At 36.9% G+C, this 22765-nt stretch overlaps 1 protein-coding gene across 4 annotated transcripts in view; it reads right to left on the reverse strand.

The window, feature by feature from the left end:
- Positions 1 to 22765, reverse strand: part of LOC145673202 (E3 ubiquitin-protein ligase TRAIP-like) — a 78763-nt gene that overhangs the window by 50209 nt on the left and 5789 nt on the right. For 3 of the 4 annotated variants that reach the window (XM_081742677.1, XM_081742676.1, XM_081742675.1), the window contains exon 2: positions 13370 to 13506. In XM_081742677.1, coding sequence (XP_081598803.1) covers positions 13370 to 13482 — 113 coding nt within the window. In that variant the 5' untranslated portion in view covers positions 13483 to 13506. Of the gene's footprint in view, positions 1 to 13369; positions 13507 to 21988; positions 22258 to 22765 lie in introns of those variants that run through there. The other variant, XM_081742678.1, reaches the window with a different exon arrangement.

Below are 22765 nucleotides of genomic sequence, written 5' to 3' on the forward strand. Positions count from 1 at the left end.
TTCTGATGAATGTGCTACTTCCGTAGATCGTGATCCGAAATTGAAGAAGAGGAAGATCCTGTCTGTACTGAAAAATCGTCGGAGCCATAATTAACATCTCAAATTAAGTTAAATGATCTTGTTAGGGATTTGCAATTGTCCAAGTCTCAGACTGAACTATTAGCTTCGAGACTACAAGAATCGAACTTTATAGAGTAGAACACAAAAATAATTACGTATCGCTTTCGCGGATGTGATCTAGTTAAGTTTTTCCACTCTCCCTAAGGATTGTATGCTTGCGGACTCTTGTCTGTATTGAGCGTTGATTACGATGTGAATGATTGGCGGTTATTCATTGATTCTTCCAAATTCAGTCTAAAAGCCGTGTTATTACACAATCGAAATAGCCCCCTGCCATTCCGGTTGCTTATGATGTAGGTGTGAAAGAAACATGCGAAAATATGAAGCTTTTACTTGAAAACCTTGAGTACGCGCAACATCCATGACACATTTGTAGTGATTTTAAAGTTCTTGCCCTGCTTTTGGTGATGTAATCGAGGTACAAAAAATATTATTGTTTTATGTGCGAATGGGAGAGTAGGGAAAAGATCAACCCTACAACGCAAAACAATGACCTCCAAGGAAGTTTTTGACTTCCAGACAGAAAAGTGTTAGTTACGAACCTCTTGTCGAACCGCAGAATGTGTACTTACCGCCATTATACATAAAGTCAGGATTAATGAAGGTTTTCGTCAAGGCTTTAGATAAAGACGGTGGTTGCTTTCGTTACTTGAAGGCACTATTTCACCGTATCATAGATGCAAAACTCAAGGAAGGGACATTCGTTGAACCAGAAATGAAAAAAGTGATGAAAGATCCAAAATTTGACGAAATCCTGGCCGGAAACGAGAGAAGAGCTTACGTCGCGCTGAAGAATGTGGTAAATTCTTTTCTGGAAAACAGAAAATCTGCACAATATGCCCAAATTGTTGAAGAACTGATACTGAGTTTTCAAGAAATGAGTTTTAACAAGTCTTTGAAACTTCGTTTCCTTCACAGTCACTTGGACATCTTTCCCGAGAACTTAGGTGCAGTATCAGATAAACACGCTGAAAGATTTCATCAAACAATTCATGTACTGGAAAAAGATACTCGGCTAAATGTGAGGGAGTCTCTATGCTAACTGACTATTGTTAGACCGTGCAAAGAGAACATAAGGATGCGTACAAAAGGAAACTCCGATAAGAAAGTTTATAAGTTTGTGAAGCAAGATAGTTTTCTTATTTTGCTTTAGTAATAGGGAACATGGAATTGCATACAAAAGGTAACGCCGATAAGAACATTTTGTGGAGCAGTACAATATTCTTATTTTATTTCACTTCTGTATGTTGTTTCACTAATTTTGTTTCAATACAAATTTACTTGTATTTTAAGTTAATGTTTATATTTGCATTTAGGTCTTTGACTCATTATAATGTAACTATGAGGTGCGTGGATGAACCTACTTCCCCAATTGTCCATCAAACAAACAAAAAGCATTCTCACGCACATAGACGCCCATAAGATCCCCCCCCCCCCCCAAAAAAAAATAATCTGAAAAGTAAGCAATTTTGTCACAAAATCGTTCAAACTGTAGAAACAAATGCATAAAACCAGTTTTTCTAAATGACATCCAGGGGTCAAATGTTCCCTTGCATTCATGGTGAGGCATTAGTTAGACTTTGTATCTGCAAGGTGTCCTCTAAATTTTATACAGATCGTTCAAAATTTTGACGGTTTTTTTTACGAGCTCTGTAATGTTTAACCTAGCATAATAATCGCATTATATATGAAAACTTCAATCGGGTATTTCTCAGAATTGGAGGCTGATACAGAAATTCCAGTTACATCACTGTAATCAGTGTAAAAAGTTCTATAGGAATCAGTCATTGCTCTTCAGGAAAGAGAAAAAAGTTGAACATTTGTTGCACAGTGTAATTCAAATCAAAGTGAAAACATCACGCAAGCACAAATTTATGACCAATCAAACCATACACCAAGTTCTTTACTTCCAGCTAAAGAATGAATCCTGCCATATACTAAGTTTCTTAATTTCAGACTAAGTTAATCCTATTATATGCTAATTTTCTGATTTCTGGAATAAGGAGTTTATACAAGAAATCTTATGCATCTCATGAACTTCAACTAGATCATTTGAGATGAAAACAATAACATCCGTTTCCAACATAAAGATAAACGATATTTTTAAAAAGTAGAAGACTTACGTCATATTTAGGTTTGTACAGTAACTTAGGATGTTAATCTATTGCCAGAGTAAATTATTTTGTTTCAAAACTCATTGAAACCTTTCAATTTTACGTCGTACGGTTATGCTATGTAGGTTCAAGGAGACGATAATGATGAGAATGAATGAAGTGGTGGGATAAAGAAAGTGACAGGAAACAGAAGAACCCCGACAAAACCCGCGCACCGTTTTCTGCCAGTCCACTGAGTGCGAACTGGGATCGAACTAGATACCCCATATACCAGAGGTGATCACTCGACCACTGAGCTACCGACATCCTATTTTATTTTGATTCATCATAAGTCTCTGCATTAAATTGCAAGACAAATTTGAAGCTTTTCAGGATTTTACCTTCAGACAAGATTAATATACAAAAGTTTCATCATACTTAAAATCTAAATGAGAAATGAGAATTTTACTCGTAAACATGATCATTAAATAAATAAATAAATAAATATTTATTATATTCGTACAGGGTGATTCAATAAGAACGTACCAGGCCTATATCGCAGCTAATACTGCACGTAGAGCCTTCAAACAAAAAAATTGCATTACCGAATCGTATGTGTAGAATGCAATAAAAATAATAGCGACACCAGTGGCGTATCGTGAATTTGACATGGAAACAGGGCTTGGTTGTACCTCCATTGAAACAAGCGCACAATCGGAGAAACGTCGAAAGGAAACACGTTGTCATATTTCTTCCTCTGTGGCAGCAACACGATCGCATTACGAGGTCAAAGTCAGATAATGCGAGGGTTTCAGCATGCGGAACCAAAGAGAAGAGTAAATACTGGTCTGAAACGAACGGGACGTACAACTGTACATACGCAGAATCACACCGTGTAAGTGGGGACAACAATGGCGTCAGCAAAAGACCACGACAGGAGAGGGTACATACTGTAACAGTAAGCAGAGGTACATTTGCTGCTGTTGAATGAAGCTCTAAATAGGGAACCAATGACATACGCAATATTTGAAGAGAGTGGTTTCCGTATGGCTGCGACAGAAGCGCAGTGGATGGGGAAAACTATGATGAGGGACAATGTACGATGCTATAACAAAACGGAAGAAGAAACTGTTGGTTGCAACCAAGAAAGACGTACCGAATGTGCTGTTGCCAAAGCATGGAACAAAACGTGGGGACAGAAAGCTGAGGCGTTGCAATCAAGCCATTGGAGAAAGATGAGTAAAGAGCTAAAGAATCAGCTTACCTTCTGCGGAATGTAGTCGACGCCCCCTAGCTTTCACAAATGTTCAAAGTGATGTCCCCGAACAGCAATACAGCGATGTATTCGCTGTACGTAATTGTGAGCAACAGCTTCCAACTCGGCCACGTTGATGGTCCGGAATGCGATTGTAATGCGGTCTTGCATGTTGCGAATTGTAGTTGGTCGGTTGACATACACAAGATCCTTAATTCGACCCCAGAAAAAATAGTCCATACAAGTAAGGTCGGGCGACCGCGGAGGAAACTGTGGATTGAAACCTCTTCCAATCCAGCGTTGCGGAAATAGAAAATTTAGCTCTTCCCTACAGCATTATGGGCTAGACAGCCATTTAATTGAAACCACAGCGTCTGACGTATATGAAGCGGTACGTTTTCCAATAGCGGCTGTAGATGGTGTCGCAAAAAATCACGAAACATTGCACCTGTTAAATGACCAGCAAAAAACCATGGCCCAATGACCTGAGTCCCTACAATGCCACCCCACACATTAATGCGCCATTGGTGTTGCCGATTGACTTCTCTCATCCAGTGAGGGTTCTCCGCTGCCCAGTAATGTGCATTGTGGAGATTCACGTTGCCATTACTGCAGAATGTCGCTTCATCAGTCCATAAACTGAAGTGAATGAAATTCGGATGTTCTCTCACGCGATTGACCACTCAGTTGCAAAACAGAAGCCGTAAATTACAGTCCGCATCACTTAAGTTCTTGATGCAGAGAGAGGTGGTACAGGTGAAAATGTGATTTCCACAGAATACGCAGGACACTACCTTGACTCATGCGATCTGCCGCGAAGATACATGAGGATTTACTGCAATAGTGGCAAGTACTTCAATGGCAACGTCTTCATTTTGTACGACTTCTCCGGACATCATAGCGTCCATGCATGTTGCCTGTCTGCCGCAATCGTGCTGCTAATCTCCGCAGCAGATTGTGGGAAATAGCTTGTCGCTGGATAGCGTTCAGCGTATAATCGAGCTGCAGCCCTATAATTTTCCCGGCATTCCCCATAAATCATGAGCATTTGGAACGCCTCCAAATTCGTATACCGCATGAATGTTATTTACTACCGACACTTCCTACTACAATCACTCAAACATCAACACAATCAAAGAGGTTTCACTGCTTGTGAAAGTTTCGTATTCGTCCCTCACGAGCTTGTAATGCGCAGGGGTAGTAGAACACAATGCACGACATCTTGTCCAGTACACGGACCACTTTAACTCACTGCAGAGGTTAATTACTTTCAGACTCTACACGCTTGTGTTACCTGTTTTGACTACAGCATCGCTCCTTCTGCCCTCTGTCTAACATAGCACCAATCGCCTGTTAGAGGCCGCATAGACTATGTCTTGAGCAAGGTCATGTACGTGTTAGCTACTGGGTCTACAAGAGTACCACCACACAATCACTGGCAACGATAAATGAGTGTACTGTTCGAAACAACGAAAAACAAGCCCACAACACATGCTCCCGGATTTAGGAGATATTTCATATTGTACGTACGCACACAACATACATCGCGCGTGTACGTCATTGTGGGTCTGAGCTACCCTTGGCTTAGGCCCCGAGTTAATCCTCCAAAGGCGTCGGAGGTAGTTTACCAGGGCATAGTTTGCACGTACCCTCCTGGCATTCCCCTGGTGTGACTGGGGACACCCTCGCACCATCTGACTTTCACCTAGTAATGAGACCGTGTTGCTGCCAACGAGGAAGAAATATGACAACGTGTTTCCTCTTCGACGTTTCTCCCATTGTGCGCTTGTTTCAATGGAGACACAACCAACCCCTGTTTCCATGTCAAATTTTGCAGATGACCCCCGTTGGAGATATTCACGATACGCCACTGGTGTCGCTACTATTTTTATTGCATTCTACACATACGATTTGGTGGTTCAATTGTTTGTTTGACGGCTCCATGTGCATTATTAGCTGAGATAAAGGCCTGCTACGGGTAGTCAGATATAAGTCTGCAACAACGCCTCTAGCGGCTAAATGGGAAAGGATATGACAAAGTTTGTCCTCTAAAAGTTGCATGACATTTAATGTCCTTTCGAACGATTCCAACAGTTATACCACTTTCCATTTCAAATTTTGAAGTTGCCCCCCGTTGGAGGTATTCAGAGACGCCGCTGGTCTCGCTACTATTTTTATTGCATTCTATACATACGATTTGGTAATGCAATTTTTTTGTTTGAAGGTTCTACGTGCAGTATTAGCTGCGATATACGCCTGGTACGTTCTTATTGAATCACCCTCTATATATTCTTTAATGTAGTCAAACTTCTTATGATAAGAAAACAAATATCCTTCATTTGAAGTGCCTCGTAACAGAATTTCTGGACAATAATAATAATAATAATAATAATAATAATAATAATAATAATAATAATAATAATAATAATAATAATAATGTGAAAAAGAGCGCAGATTAATCTAAATATCGAGTTAGTAATTAAAAATAAAATGAAATGAAATTTTTGAGTTTTACGTCCCACGGTTATGCCGGTTAGGCTAAAGGAGACGGTGATGATCAGAAATGAATGAAATGGTGGAATGAAGAAAGTGGGAGGAAACGGGAGAACCCCGAGAAAATCCACGCACACGGTGTTTGTCCACCACAAAGTTCACTTGGCGGGAGCAGGGTTTGAACCCGGGACCCCAAACACCAGATGTGAACGCTCTACCACTGAGAGTTAGTAATTATTCATGACCACAAAATTCATATAGAACACCAACAACAATATTATATCTATTCATTATGTATTTGCAAATGCAATTACTGTCAAGAATTTTCTTTTGTAAATGTCATTATTGTAAACGATTTTTTTTTTATCAAATTGTTACTATGGAAATATGTCTCAGTAACATAAATGTGATCATCATTTCGTTGACGAAATTTCACGATAAAACAAATGTAAGTACTCAGTTCTATATTTTTTGTATAGTGGGGTAGCAAATTTACTACTAGAACTGTGAAAAATAAGTGACTACATGTAATACCCTAAGAAAATAGAACTTTATCCGATGATACCTTCGTCATTTCCATTTGTGTTGCTATATATAATAACAATAACAATAATATTGTAAGTAATTAGTTAGACAACTTAAGACTATAATAAATAAATAAATAATAAAATTTTTTAAAAAACATACAACATGCGTACAAAGATTTGATGACAGATATCTTTTAGAGTTTAATTACAATGGGCCCACGGTCCATGAACCCCTCGGATCCCGAAAAAATCGGTTAACGAACAAGTTTTGTGAACTTTTTCCGCGTAGGATTACGAATAATATTTCGCACACACACGCCTGTACTCACAATTCCACGCACCACGTAGTGCTTTTCCGTATTTGTCATAAATATTATATTGTCTTTATTATTATTTGTCTTCAAAAAGGATACTGTTATTTTCATTCTGTGTTGTTCATCATAGAAAAACACTCTAAAATATGCTTAAAAGTACATATAGTACCATGCTTTTGTGGCTAGGACGGATTAATTCTATTTACATTAATTTAAATGGGGAAAATAATTTCGATTCACGAACACATAAGCTCTTTGCAGAGTTGCCTAATTGAATCCATTTCTCCTGCAACATGACTTCAATTGAGGCCTTAAAATTTCCCGCGTACTTCTACGAGACATAACGACCCTTTACTAGTCTATTATAAAAGTGGATGTAAGTTTATGTTTGATCCCATTATACTGTAACTACGGAACCAATTAAAATGATACTTGGTATGATCATCAATGTCCCAAGGATAATGTGATATTAAATTACTAAGAATCCATATCCTAAGTTGAGGGGATCATGATTATGCGAAAAATTTAGTATCTCATGAGCTCGTCAAGTTAGGAAGATGAAACAAGAACTCCGCACTAGAAACAGACTCATATACCAATGTTTTTGAAAATTTCCGATCTAACAAGGAACCCTAGATATCTATCAGAGCCCGATTTTTATGAAACTTTGTATATAGATAGAGTATTTCGGGAAACACGCACAGCCAAAATTGTAGCTGCAGAGTCCAAGACGTTGGGACACTAGGCCTCGAGAAAGATCAAAAGTGGAACGTCAATATATTAACGACATGGTGAGAAAATGCAAGTTTTTCTTTAAAACTCGTCATTGTAAGCACACGAAATGAGCATACATGGATACGAGATGGTAGATATGATCTGTTAAAAGTGATGAAAAGAATATCCGCCATCTTGAAAGAGGCCATGTTGAAACTGGTGCGATTGATGTAAATGAGAAGAGGGTCATGCGATGCATCAATTTGAACATAAATATACACAAAAACCTGTTGGTGATGTCTGTTGTGGGATTACGTTATTCCTGTGCTTCTGGTAGAGTCGTCTATGTACAAAATGAGCAAAGGTGTCTCATGACATTCGAGCATATGAAGAGTATGGAGCTCTATGAGTGAACTGATAGGCGTTCTGATTTCTGTTCGAATTAATGGAAATATAATAAATAGTTACAAATTAATGTTAACCTTGGCATTATTATGAAGAACCCTTTGTATTAGCACATCCACACCAATTATATATTGACTCTGCTCTGCTAAAATTATATTTCGCGCTGTTTTTCTTTAGTTGCACTGATCCCACTCATAGCGCACCATAACCTGCATCTGCTCGAGTGTCATGAGATACACTTTGCTCATCTTGTACCTAAACCACTCTGCCAGAAGCACACAAATAATGTAATCCCACAACAGACTTCATCAACTGGTTTTTGTGTATATTTATGTTCAAATTGATGCATCGCATGACCCTCTTCTCATTTACACCAATCCCACCAGTTTCAATATGGCCTCTTTCAAGATGGCGGATATTCTTTTCATCACTTTTAACAGATCATATCTACCATCTCGTATCCATGTATGCTCATTTCGTGTGGTTACAATGACGTGTTTTAAAGAAAAACTTGCATTTTCTCACCATGTCCTTAATGTACCGACGTTCCATATTTGATCTTTCTCGAGCACTAGTGTCCCAACGTCTTGGACTCTGCAGTTACAATTTTGGCTGTGCGTGTTTCCCGAGGTACTCTATCTATATACAAAGTTTCATGAAAATCGGGCTCTGATAGATACCTAGGGTTCCTTGTAAGAGAAGAAGAGAGCATCAATATATATATGCATATACAGAGCTTTTCAAAACAACACCGGCAACGTTTGAGAGGTGATTCCTGACACCAAGGTAAGACGAAAAGTATAGACTAACTTGCGTGCACAAATGCTTCCTTTCGGAGTTATAGGCTGCCGAAATCAGGAAAAAATTAACTTTACAGATCCATAGCTTCAAAACTATGGGACCTACCATAATCGGGTCAAGACTTCACGTAACTAATATGTGCACTATCCAAAAATAAATGTTTCAGAATCCTAAGGTACTCACGCAACAATTTTTATAGAGGAAGTTTGGCTACGGGCATATAATTTCAAGTACTCTCCAACTGCATCTATAAAAATTGTTGCGGAAGTCCCGCAGGATTCTGAAACTTGGATATTTAGATAGGGCACATACTAGTTCCTAAATGAAATCTTGACCCAACTACAGTAGGTCCCATTCTATTGGAGCTATGGACCTTTAAAGTTAATTTTTCATGTTTTCGGCGGCCTATAACTTTGAAAGGAAGCATTTGTGCACTCAGGTTGGTCTATACTTTTTGTTTTATCTTGGTGACAGGAATCACCTCCCAAACGTTGCCGGTGTTGTTTTGAAACACATGAATAAACGAACGTATGTATATCACAGCGTAACTCTGGAACACCGAGCAATTTCAACTGAACTTTATGACGGAGACACGTGTAAAAAGAATCGATTACGACTGATATTAGTGTCAAATCCACAATTTTCAGAGTCGTTGAAAAGATATGTGAGATTCCCAATGACCTTTAAGTCCGAAAGAAGGGAGATGTCAGGTGGCCCGAAAACTGACAGCTCATTATTATTTATTTCAATCAAATCTTTATTTTCGATAGGGGTGGTAACGCCGAAGGAGTTTCACAGGAATTAAAAAGGGCAACTCCCTAGCGTTCCTCTTTATTTATTTCAAACATTTCTTTATTTTCAACGAAGGCGTTATTTATTTCATTCCAGGATTTCTACTGATCTATACGGATCTATTAACCTGACTTCTCCTGGCCAATGGGAGGAAATTCCCTGCCTTTCATGACAGGTGCTGGATGATGATGTCATATAAATAGGGAATGAATAACGGTGAATATTTATATATAACAACATTTATTCTATAGAGACAAATAGTAATCAATTGTTCATACGTACAGCAATAAAAACTAAACAGGTATTATAATGGTTAGCTAAGCTGATATTGGTGTACAATTAATGTTAGAAAAAATATATTTTATAAAATTTCTCTGATTTCCAGTCTTTTTCCCTGGGTTTCCCTCACCACCATTTTCCCTGAGTTTTCCCTGACTTCCCTTATTTCCCTGACCAGTAGGAACCCTGGATTCACTCCTTTACTTTCAAGGAAGACGTAGGGACAAAAATGTTGAAGGCGTTGCTATTAAGCTTATTCTCCTCGTGTATGTCAGATGGCCTCGGAATCAGCAGGAGCGCCAAAGTCGTTGCTCTTCATTATTTGCTTTACACATTCTTTTACTTTAAGCGAAATTGTGGTTCACTCATTCCTTTACACTGAAAAATTGTATAAGCCTTATTCTTCCCGTCCATGTCAACTGGGCTGCGCATCAACAGCGGCAGCAATGCCGAAACAGTGGAGGGGAAGAGGATGACATGACGAACTTTTATTTAAATAAGATCCAAAGGGAGGAAGGGTTCACAGAACTACTTTCAATAAACCTTGTGAAGAAGGGGGATTCCAGCTAGTTGATAATAATAACGAAAAGAATTTTAATCAATCTGCGTATACCTTACAGTGGAAATAATATTAACTACGTGTTACACACTGCTTAGGAGTGGGACTACGGTCGTTCACCTCTGGTGCATGGGTCCTGGTTCGATTCCAACTCCCATCAAGTGGGTTTTGTGGTGGTAAAATACCGTGTACATGGATTTTTGGGGGGTTCTTCTGGTTCCTCCTACTTTCGTCATGCTACCAATGTCATTCATCTTATTACCACTCTCACTTGGCCATTGTGGGACGATAATAAATCAACTTCCTAGAGAGAAAACAAGTTTAACCTCCCTTTCATGCTCTTAGATCTTGAGCTGCAGAAAATTCCGTCTTGAAATGAAATGAAATCTTTGCGTTTTACGTCCCACGGTTATGCAGGTTAGGCTAAAGGAGACGGTGATGATCAGTAATGAATGAAATGGTGAAATGAAGAAAGTGAGAGGAAACTGGGGAACCCGAGGAAACCCACGCACACGGTGTTTGTCCACCACAAAGTCCACTTGGCGGGGGCTGGGATCGAACCCGGGACAAAATTCCGTCTTATCCATGGTCAAGGAAAATAACATTAGCTGAAAATTTCATTTATCTATGCCAAATTGTTTCGAACATCTGGTGAACGGCGAAACAAGTTCCAAGTCCGTTTTTCCCTTAGGAATCGTATTTCATTAGGCTCGTCATTCCTCGTCCTAAGGTTCAATGAGAAAATTTGTACAAACTTTCAAGTTTCTACTCACAACTTTTTCGGACATCTGCTAAATGAAAAAAATTCTTCAAGACCCTGTCACCTCTGAAGGCCAATTTTCTAAAAACTGTAATCCTAAACCTATAATTCGAAGATATTTGTACAAACTTTTAAGTTTTATAAAAAAAAAGGTAGGAAGTATAAAAAACAGCATTTTTTTTTTCAGATATTAGTAAGCCTCTGCTTAGTAGACTTATGGAGGATCTGCTCAACCGACTTCTTAAATAGGTTGATTGACTGAGACTGTCTTGTGTTGGATGAAAGGTCATTCCACGCACGGATAGTGGATGCAAAGAACGCATTCGAGTAGAATTTTGACGAATGTGGGGGAAGAGAAAGTAGTTTATTTACATCTGATCTTGTATTGTGGTTGTGGTGAGCATTTAGTGGTTGCAATCGTTGAAATAAGTAGGAAGGTTGTTAAAAGCGCAAAGTCTTAAAAAGAAGTATGAGTCGATGCAAATCACGTCTATCAACAAGTTTCAAAAGGCCCAGCTTTCTGTAATATGGAGTTAAATGATTTGATTGTTTGAGATTACAGGCAAACCGTATACAGGCATTTTGGATACGTTGCAAACGGTACGCTAATTCTTCATTTAAGTCTGATATAGCTACATCACAATATTCAAGGTAAGGGAATATTCGAGATTTTACAAGTAGTAGCTTTGTTTCAGTGGGTAGAATTTTCTTTAGTCTAGTGAGTGAATAAAAAGACCAGAACGCTTTCTTCCATACAGCGTTAATGTGAGGTAAGTTTCTACACCCAAAAGCTCACAAGTTCTCGTAAATGTCGATTTTTTTTTTTCGCTGTTGTTGTTGCAGTAGGAGACATTGACAACGTAAAGCTTAGACTTATTATTAGCCTAGAGTTGACACTGACAATGTTTGTATGTACGAAATTGCAAGCTTCTATGCCTTAGTTTCTGAGATATGGTTAATGAAAAAAAAAAAAAATCAACTTTCCTCTCCCATAAGGGTCGTATTTTACAAAATCACATCTTATCAACACTGTAGTATGCTAGGAGAACATTTATACAAAATTTAAAGTTTCTGCTCCTAACAGTTTCGGAGATTTAGCAAATACAAATACCGTATTTACATGAATCTAAGACGCTCTCAAATGTAAGAACGCACCCTTGGTGAAAATGAATTAAAAAAAAAAATCTGCATTGATTTTAAAAAATGAAAAAAAAACAGATTAATAAACATGGGAAAACAAATAATGTTATAGGAAAATAAAGAAACATTGAACTTACTGCTGGAATTTACGGCACATTCATGTGCATCTGCTGGTACTTTTTTTTCCCTAATGTAATTACGGTACAACACTTACTTGTGTCAGTTTTGTAGCAATCTATTATCGATATCTTTTATATCAGTATGTACACACACACACACACACAAACAAATAATTATTCAGCAAATATTTAAACTTGTTTCTTTTCTCCTGTTTTGCACCCACACTCGCAAAAACAACAATGACACGTCATTGCTCATCAACTGTTTCTTCATCGGCATCACTATCTTTTCTAATTTTTCCACTTTTGATGGCCAAATACACATTCTTTACTGAATCCTGATTAACAGGATTAGCAAATTTTGGCAAAACTCCATCTAATCTGATCTAAATTTACATAACTCAAATCTAAGATGCACCTTGATTTTGAAGGGGGGGGGGGGGATCGACAAAAAGGGCGTCTTAGAGTCGCATAAATACGATAAACAAAAAAAGCCCCTCTTCCTCACTAAGAATCGCATTTCACAAATCCCGTTCTATATAAGTTGATGATTATTCCAGTACCAAGTAACAAGCAAGATTTCACTTCGACTTGTGTTAATTTAAAATTATGCACTGTAACTGTGGGATTCTACTACTTATTTTAGGAGGGTGCCAATCAAAAGAGTACATATCACAAAAATTCTAAATGGATATTTCAATTGGATATTATTATTCGTCTGCATCTCTCTCGAATACAATGCACAGTTCCAACTAGAAAATACTTCTTTCTACATTCTACCATCTTAAAAATTTAAGTTTTCATGTAATTATATGATGGCCATCATGGGCTTTTTCCATATTGCCAAAAACTGTCAAATAGGTGTGTATCTTTTTGAAACGCAGCTCATTTAGCTATAATTCCCCTCCACTTAATTTAATACTAAAATTTAAATATAAACATTAAAAATATTACCTTACCATTTATGGAAACAGATAAGTTTATAAAACACAACTTACCTTTCAAGCCATTGTATAAGGCATACATGATGGAATACATGTCCACATTTCGTAACGTGGACTTCATCTGACGGCACAAATAAATCACTACAAATGACACAATATATGCGCATTCTCCTCTCTTAAGTTCTTACTATCTGTAAAGAAATAAAATAGTTATCAAAATACTTCAAGATTAAATACTACGTAATATTAGTTTCGAGCTATTTCATATAAGAATAAAAAGAAAAGCATAATACGGAGAGAATATTAGTGTGGACAATTAATGATAACTTTTGAAGAGGCATTCTTAGGTTCTTCGCTTTTACCAAACTACGCCATGGATCAGGAACCTACAAGCAAACACTATTCTGTTATAAGTTGCTATTAGCAACTAATGTAGCTGTAACATGAAACTATCTATGGACACGAAGATACGCAAAATTTTTCTTACACAGTCGATATAAAATTACAAATCAAGGTTAGCCAATGAATGAAATATTCTAGTTTATCTTAATCCGAAGCAAATACGTAGCAATCTTTCGTCCTCACAACTGCTGTGACATCATCAGACCAGTTCCTCATTGGTGTCTTCTACAAATAAAAATATATCATGATGCAAGAAAAGAAGATAGGTAGAATAATGTAAATACGTGTAATTCAGTGGAAATTCTAAATATACCGAGTGAATGAATTCTCACCTTGGTTTGAAATGATTAAAGAACAAATTAATTAATCGATTGTGTTTATATTTGAAATGGCAAACCTAATTTCATTTTTTTTTTTTTTTTTTAATTTGAAAAACAAAATGCAATAAGATTTTGAACATAGCTTCCTTGATTATAAGAATTATCGACTTGAACTATTATTGAAACAAGTCTACCCCTGGGAATATTTCTTTGTCTGGCGCAAAGAACAAAGGGGGATACACGATAGAGGGGATCCGAAATCGAACTTAGGAACGTGCATTTTTGTCATAAGTTTAATCCTTTAAGCTGGAAATTTAGCTATATTAAATTTCGCATTTAAAACTTCAATGATGTTAACAATATAGTAAATTAGTGTGTTTGTGTGCTTACCTACTGACTAGACTCTAGAGCAAGACCAAACAATGCACGTAAGTAGACAAAACACACTAAATACAGATTGCACTACTGTTGCTGAGTATGTCTTTTAATTCGCTGTACCATGTGTTTGAGTTTACTAGAGGAGTTAGACATCTTAAAATTGCTAAGTACATTAAATATGTCTAGTTACTCGGGAATCTATCTTTCGCACCTGTTTACGCTTCACTTATTTAATACGTAACCATGTGTGTACAGTTATTAACAGTTATTCTGGTCATTCCAGCCCTTTTAATGGTTTCAAACTTTGTAACTTGACACTAACACGGAGTATTGACATATTTTGTCGGAGCCTTCCCCTCCCTACTTACGATAAAAGTAGCGTAAGAGGGAAAGCACACCACGTAGGAAGTCGTCTCAGGTTCTTTTCCCGCTGTAACCCGCTCCCAAACACAAAAAAGCATCTCATGTAGTATTTACGATCTTCTGCTTTAGCAAAGAGATTAGAATGGAGGTGGAGTATATTCTCGGGACGCTTAATTGATTGCAAGAAATCGATTCTCGCTATCTATTACCGTTTTTACAGTATAGCGATCAACGTTAACTCTGAAAGTGGTTGATTTCTCCGACTTCCGGTTTGAATAGAAGGTAATGAAAGAAGATGGTATATATTTTTAGAACCCTAAATCAATTTTTAAAAAAGTACGCTTCTCACTATCCGTTATCGTTTTGCTCAATGTAGATCAATATTGAAGCCGAAATTCGTAGTGGATATCTACCACTTCAAGTTTTAGTAAAGATATAAGGATGGAGATGAAATATATTGTTTAGATTCTTGATCAATTGCAGAAAACTGATTCTCGTTATCCATAACCCGATTTTGCTCTATACATCTCCGTGTTTAAAAACGGTAATAGTTTATATCTATAACTTTTAGTTTGAATATCACGTCAATGACCGAACTTGATTCCTAAATTTTGACTCTTTACATCCTGGCCAAACTTAATGGTGGTCCATCAGGTAATTCTTGAGATTTATTTGCTTCCTGGAAACATACACGGACAGAGAGGGTAAATACATGAAGGATGTTTTTCAGTAAACCAAACTCCTTAAAATAGAAAATCTTGAAGGAATCTTGACCAATCAGTAAACACAAAATTCTTGCAAATTACGACATGATGTCATCTTCAATTACAAATCAAATTTTAACATTCTGGCTCCAAAGGAACTTAAGAATTCAATAATAATAATAATAATAATAATAATAATAATAATAATAATAATAATAATAATAATAATAATAATAAATAAATAAATAAATAAATAAAAATAAACCCGAAAACTAAAACCTACACAGATCCAGGAGTGTTAGAATTTTTCAAACCCTGCTTGCAGGAAAATACGATTTCGTCGAAACATCAAACCAATGCGAACGGTCGATAAGTATGACGTAGGAGGTGAAGAAGGATGCAATGCATCAAGTGAAACCATGACGCGGGTGTCGTAGCTGTGAGGAACTGAAAACTACCTGAAGTAGAGTAAATGGGCACTCAGAGTAAGACGGAAGTCAGTTGACTATTGTTCTGTGTTATGAATGCCGTTAAATGTCGACTAAAAGCAGGAAATTCGTGTTATTATTCAGTACAAAATCTCTTGTCGTCAAGAATTCTGTCGAGGAGATGTATTCCCCTCCTTCCGAAATACGAAAAGGTATTCAAAATCAGGGTTGGCAAAAACCATGGTTTATATTAAAAAAAAAAAAAAAAAAAAAGGTTTTTTTTTTGTTTTGTTTTGTTTAAACCCGGCTTTTTTGGTTTAAATAATTTGCTCTATGTATTTATATTACATATGGACAGAAATAAGTTTGTTTCGCCTGGTGTTCTCCAACAACAGGGTTAGGCAGAAAGGGGTTACATAAGCTTAAGGCGGAATCCAAACCGCTTCTCGGCTTACATCCAAGAGAAATTGTCAATTTGGACACGAAACTGGGACTAATTGATCACAAATGCAATGAGTCGGCCGACTCACTCATGAACGGCTTCTCATAAAAATACGTTGTACTGATCTTTACATAGGAATACTTGTTAATATAACTGTCACGTAATTTTAGAAGGACAAAATCATAAACAGTTACACAAGTAAAAACATTATACAGAATTATATATAAATCGGGATTAGCCATTGGGAAAATCCTGTTATTACTTTAAATGTATTTGCATGTAAAATTTTATGGTCAACGTATCATAGTCGGTACGCTAAAACTGAGATATTAAATAACAAATTTAGTGTGTTGATATCATTCAATAAAATTAAAAGAAAGTCCAATCCAAGCCGATGTTGGAAGTTACATAGGCAGTTAATAAATTTTGCCAATTTATATCAATATATTTAAGCAACCTTGGCTTCTTTATAAAACAACTGGCATTCAGGCAAACAGTAATATATAATTTGGTTTCGTTTCGTATATTTAGACTCAACATTCTTATGAAATACCAAGGTTATCAAAAAGAAGACTTTTGCTTAAAAGGACACGCAAACAGCTAATTGGTCTACACTTGAAAGAAGGGTTTTCGTTCGACCGAGAATTGAACACGGGACTCCTTGATTAAAAGATGAAAAGTAGATAAAACTAATGTAGATGGTTTGATATGTCAAAACATCACAATGAAGTTCACACGATTTAAAGCTTTTTTTTTTTTTTTTTTTTAAACCAGCTGACTTAAACCAACCAACCCTGTTCAAAATATTGAATTATAATGTAAGAAAAACTCTAAGGAAACTATATGTTTAGATAAAACCACCCCTTTCCCCGAAATAAATTTCCAGGTTTTACGTACAATTTTACACATTTGGCTGTCTCATCTGAAAAGAAAACTTTATTTCATGTCAACATAGGGGGCGCGGTGGCTCAGTGCTAGAGCATTCACCTCCGGTGCTTGGGGTTTCTGGTTCGATCCCAGCTCGCGCCGTATGGACTTTGTGGTGGACAAACACCGTGCTAGTGGGTTTTCTCGGGGTTCTCCCGTTCCCTACCACTTTCATCATTCGACCGTTTCACTCATCTCTCATCATCACCGTCTCCTTTAGCCTAACCGGCATAATCGTGGGACGTAAAACTTAAAGATTTCATTTCATTTTTTTCATTTATGATAACAGCTAGTGTCCTCCATAAACAGGAGCGGGTCACCCATCTGTTTCAGACGCTAACGTGGAAAAAGTATAGCAGGCATTTGCAAGGAGTCCGACTAAATCAGTATGTACGGCTAGAGATGCAAAAAAAAGCTGGGTTTTTTGAATCGATGTTTTTTTTTTTTCATATAAAAAGCCTGCTTTTTTGGAAAAAAAAACAGAATTTTGGAAATTTTGGCTTTTTTCATTTTCATGATTTTTCTATCTAAATAGCTTTCTTCTAATATATTCTATAGTTAGATAAGAATTCCATGACCTAAATGCGATATTTCGCTCTGAAATTCACCATCAAGATGGGTGGAGCACATGTTTTACGAATTAAAGCTAACATGAAGAATGTAGTATTTGAGGGCAATTTTAGAGGCTATATAACTTTTGAGTTATCGACATTTTTTTTCTCTAGATCATTTTAGTTTGTCATCCGTGTTTCATTTCTAAAAGCTTTTAGTACTCTAGCTTCTGGCGCAAAAGTTAAACTTGTCCTTTTTCTATTTATCCGTCAAAGCGTACGTTTTTCAATATATCCGTCAAATCGTGCTTTCACATTTCTGTTATACTGTAGCTGTGAAGTGATTTATCAATAATTTTCCGGACACAACCTTGAATGCCAATTTATACAAATAATCAGTAGCGGATTTAGAAAAGTAAACTTTAGAAGGGGTTATTCTGATTGTTTCGTTTCCTAAAAAATCCTAATTTTATTTGGGAGGTGCTTGAAGTTTATGAGTACAGGCATAACTAATATTTCGTTTCGTTTATATGTTTAGCAATAATCTTCGGGATACAACCTTAAAAATCATTTTATACTGAGAATCAGTGGCGGATTTAGAAAAGTATTTTGGGAAGGGTTTTTCTTACTAATGTTTAGTTTTTCTAAACATTCGTAATTTTTATTTGACGGGATCTTAAAGTTTATGAGTAAAGGCATAACTAATAGATATTTCGTTTGTTGCAGACATTCCGTAACTTTGGGGAACGGGCTTCAGTCCGAAAGACCGCCCCCCTAACCTTCGCAAAACCGTCACTGCTGGTAATTAGTAATAATAACGATTTGAAAACAATAAGAAAGGAAGTCGGTCAACTCACAGTACACGCACTATTTCTACATTCACAGATGGAATGAAGAAAAGCTTTGTCAGAATGGTTGAATCCCGGACTTCCCGATAGAAGCGCAAAAGCTAATCACTCACGCATTTTTGTTGTGTGGTTGTATTTAGCTTAACTTAAATATATTCCGTAGTCCTTTTTTTTGGGGGGGGAGGGGGGGAGTTCCGTAATGATATGTTGAATCCCTCTTGTTAAAAATTCAGAAAACTTGAGGATTGGGTAAACCGTGATGGTGGTTATATAAAACTTAAGTGTAGAATTTCAAGAATATACAGAACCAAGAGCTCTAGATGTTTAGCCTTAAGTGTATCATATAAATCTAAGTATTTCTCTTATGCTTTATTTTAATTTTATTTTGTTTCAAAAAGAGGGTATGGAATATTTTAAAGTAAAAATACTACATACTATTTTGCTAGTTATTTGTGTATTTTTTTAAAAAGAAGTGTTTACTTTTAGGGTTGTTTGTTTTACACCAACCTTTTTTTTAATAACTGGTTTAAAGCAAAAAAATAAAAAGAATGAAAAATCCGAATCGTGTGAACTTTATGGTGACGTTTCCAGATATCAAATCACCTGCAATAGTTTTATTTCCCTTTCACCATTTAATCAAGGTGTCCCATGTTCAGTTCTCGGTCGAACCACAACCCTTCTTTCATGCGTAAACCAAGTAGCGGTTCGGATGTCAGTTTAAGCGAAAGTCTTCTCCTTGATAACCTCGGTATTTCGCAAGGATGTTAAGCCTAAACATGCGAAACGAAACCAAATTGTATATTTCTGCATGCCTAAATGAATGTTGTTTTATAAAGAAGCCAACATTGCTTAAATATACTGATAGAAATTGGCAAAATTTATCGATTGCCTACGTAGCTTCCAACATTAACTTGGATTGGACTTTCAATATCTACGTACTAAATTTGTAATTTAATACCTCAGTTTTAGCGCACTGATTATGATACGTTGACCTTTAAATTTTACATGGAAAGCAATAACAGGATTTTCCCGTTGTCTTACATTTCAAGTAATGACGGGATTTTCCCGATGGCTAGGGCGGGAGATTCTAAATTTAAGAAATTTACAGACCGGACTTCTTTAAGCTTTTGGGAGTTCTTCCGGCATAACCTCGCTCTTGCATAATAACACCAAGGCGAAACAAACTTATTTCTGTGAATATGTAATATAAATACATAAAGCAAAAAAAAAAAAAAAAATCTAAATCAAAAAGCCTGGTTTAAACACCCCCCCAAAAACGGGTTTTTGGCATTTTCAAAAACAACCACGGTTCTTGCCAACTCTGTCTACTTCTGTATATAGGAGGTAAAACAAATTCTTATTATATACATTGCTTAATCCTGTGGAATTCATAATGTAAATATGTTGAAGAAAAATTGTTTGAAACATCTTTTCGAAATTCATAGTTTATTTACGAGGTTTTATATTATTATCAGCATCAACCACTAATTGAATGATTTTTTGTGTTATAGAGAAGCGAAACAAAGTCTGCTTTTTCAATTTAAAGCAAAATTTTGAAAAAGCCCAAAATTTCCCAAGCAAAAAAGCGAAGCAGAAAAAACCCGAGTTTTTTTCCGAGCCCTTGTATCTCTACGTACGGCGGCCAGAGATTTGGAAATTCCAGATCAACAGTGCACAAAGTCTTGCATAAGAGGTTATGTCTTTATGCCATGGCATAGCTGCTTCAAGCACTAAAACCTACGGACAAATCTCTGCGCAGTTTGCAGTGGATATGGTAGCCAAGACTGGCATAAACAATAACTTTCTGGAAAATATTTGTTTCTCTGTTGAGTCAATTTTTCATGTATCCGATAAATTGAATCCTTAAAATGTTCGTATTTGGGGACCAGAGCGTCCTCATTATTATACATAAAATGGAAGGACAGTTTCAAGGTCGATGTATGAGGCGGATTTATACGCAATTGTATCATTGGTCCATTCTTTATTAGAGAGTCTACCGTCAACAGTGATTTTTACCTATACATATCACAAGAGTTTCCTGTGTCATAACTGGAACATCTGCAGCCTCATGTTATATTCCAGCAGGATGGTGCACCACCTCACTGGTCCCTATATGTCCATCAATTTTTGGATGAAAAGCTTCTGGATAGGCGGATTGCACAAGACGGTCCGATTCAGTGGCCACCACGATCACCTGACTTCACACCACTAACTTCTTATGGGGTTTTATAAAAGGCAAAAGTGCACTTTGAGCAGAACATAGAAACCGTATCTAAACGAGCCCTGTGGGGCTTCTAACCCCCTTCGCTCGCTCTGCTAAGTAACACTGGAGACCTTATATTTGGAAGATTGGAGAGAAACTAAAAGGTACCCAAAATCACTTGTTCTGCTCAAAGTGCACTCATACCTTGGAAAGAATCAGATGTGCCGAACCAAAGTTACAGAGCTACAGGGCACTAAGACACGCATTCGCAATGCATTTGAACATGTCACCGTGGAGTTCCTACATCGTACATAGAGGGAAATTGAATACCGACTGAACATTGCCCGTGCCACAAGGAGCGCACTTTATGAGTTTATGAAATTTGTAAAACTTCAACATGTAAAATTTGATATTATCTAGTACACTTGTTATTATCTAGTAGAGCTCTAAAGTTCTTGAAGTCTAAAGTTGTAAAGATAATTTATGGACACATGGTGTAACTTCAGTGCACAAATTAAAGATTTCAATCACCATTCTCTATACCTAACAAATAGAAAATTAGTAATAAGATAAAAGTCTGTGTTATTAGATGATATTGTAAAAATTGGCAAGATTCTAGATTACTGGTCCTCGTTCCCATTGAGCAGTAATAAAGACAGAAAATAATGCGCCCTACGGGGCTCTAACCCGCCTTCACTCGCTAACGCTCGCTCGGCAATACTGTGTCAATTAAATGTATATACTTTAGTACAGAAAGAGGCTTAAGTTTAGAGTTGCCCCTCCAGTCTGAAGTTGCCTTTGGACTTTGTAACATACAAAAAACAGTGCTTAAAGTATTAAAAATTGTTACATTTCACTTAACTTCAGTACTCCGTGTGTTTCACAAAAAATTAAAAGGTTTTCTTCATTATTTTTGCGCATCCGTTACACCTGTTCGCCATATTCGCCATATTTTACAACTACCATGCTGCTGAAACCTTCCGCAATGCTTCCGCATCCGGCAAATAGTACTAACTTCCACATATCTTTTCTCGTATTAAACATAACTCTCCTGCCCAACTTACATTCCTAAACATCAAATAAAAACTTCAAATTATCATTTCTTACCTCATTTCTCCTGTAAATTTTCCTGATTTTTATAAAAAGCGGAGGGGTAGCTCTAAACTTAACCCCAGAAAGAGGCATTTATTCCGAAGTTGGGCGTCCGCTTTCGTCAAGTTTTTTCGCTGTTATCTCCTTTCCACACTTTCTGCAATTTATTATTAGATTTATTAATCGTGCTCTTCACAAACTTTTAAAAGATTTTGCTCCTTATCAACGTATTGCTTCACAAATGTAAAACTGCTAGTTCATTTCCTTGTACATTCGCCATGTTGATAACATAAATGGTTGTTTCTCTCCCACAATGCAACTGTTCGGTTACCTTGCGCCAAGTAGTTCCCTCCGCTCGCCGTATAGTCCCATGTTTATAACCGCTTATATATAACAAATAAACAGATTTTTCGAGACTCTTATATATTATCAAACACACAAACGATCAAATTATCCATATCCTTCCTGTAAATTTTAAAAATTTCACTGGAGACGGACGCCCAACTTTGGAATTTAACCCCAGAAAGAAACCAACCCAGCTACTAACCTACATGGGGGACCAGTAATCTAGAACCTTCCCATTTAGTATCACCCTAATTTTGCACATATAAGATTTACAGTGTGTTACTTACTTTACAAAATATAGCTGAGCTAGGGACAGCCAGCGATGGGAGTTAGAAGCCCCCAGGGCCCTTGTACTTCAACTTTTATCACAATTTAGACAAAAACAAGGTACTTGGTTCTCGAACCATGAAACGAGTTTGGGTCATTACTTAATGCCATCCGTAAAAT

The sequence above is a fragment of the Thermobia domestica genome, chromosome 16, assembly GCF_964235325.1.
Source record: "Thermobia domestica chromosome 16, izTheDome1.hap1.1, whole genome shotgun sequence".
Taxonomy (NCBI): Eukaryota; Metazoa; Arthropoda; class Insecta; order Zygentoma; family Lepismatidae; genus Thermobia; species Thermobia domestica.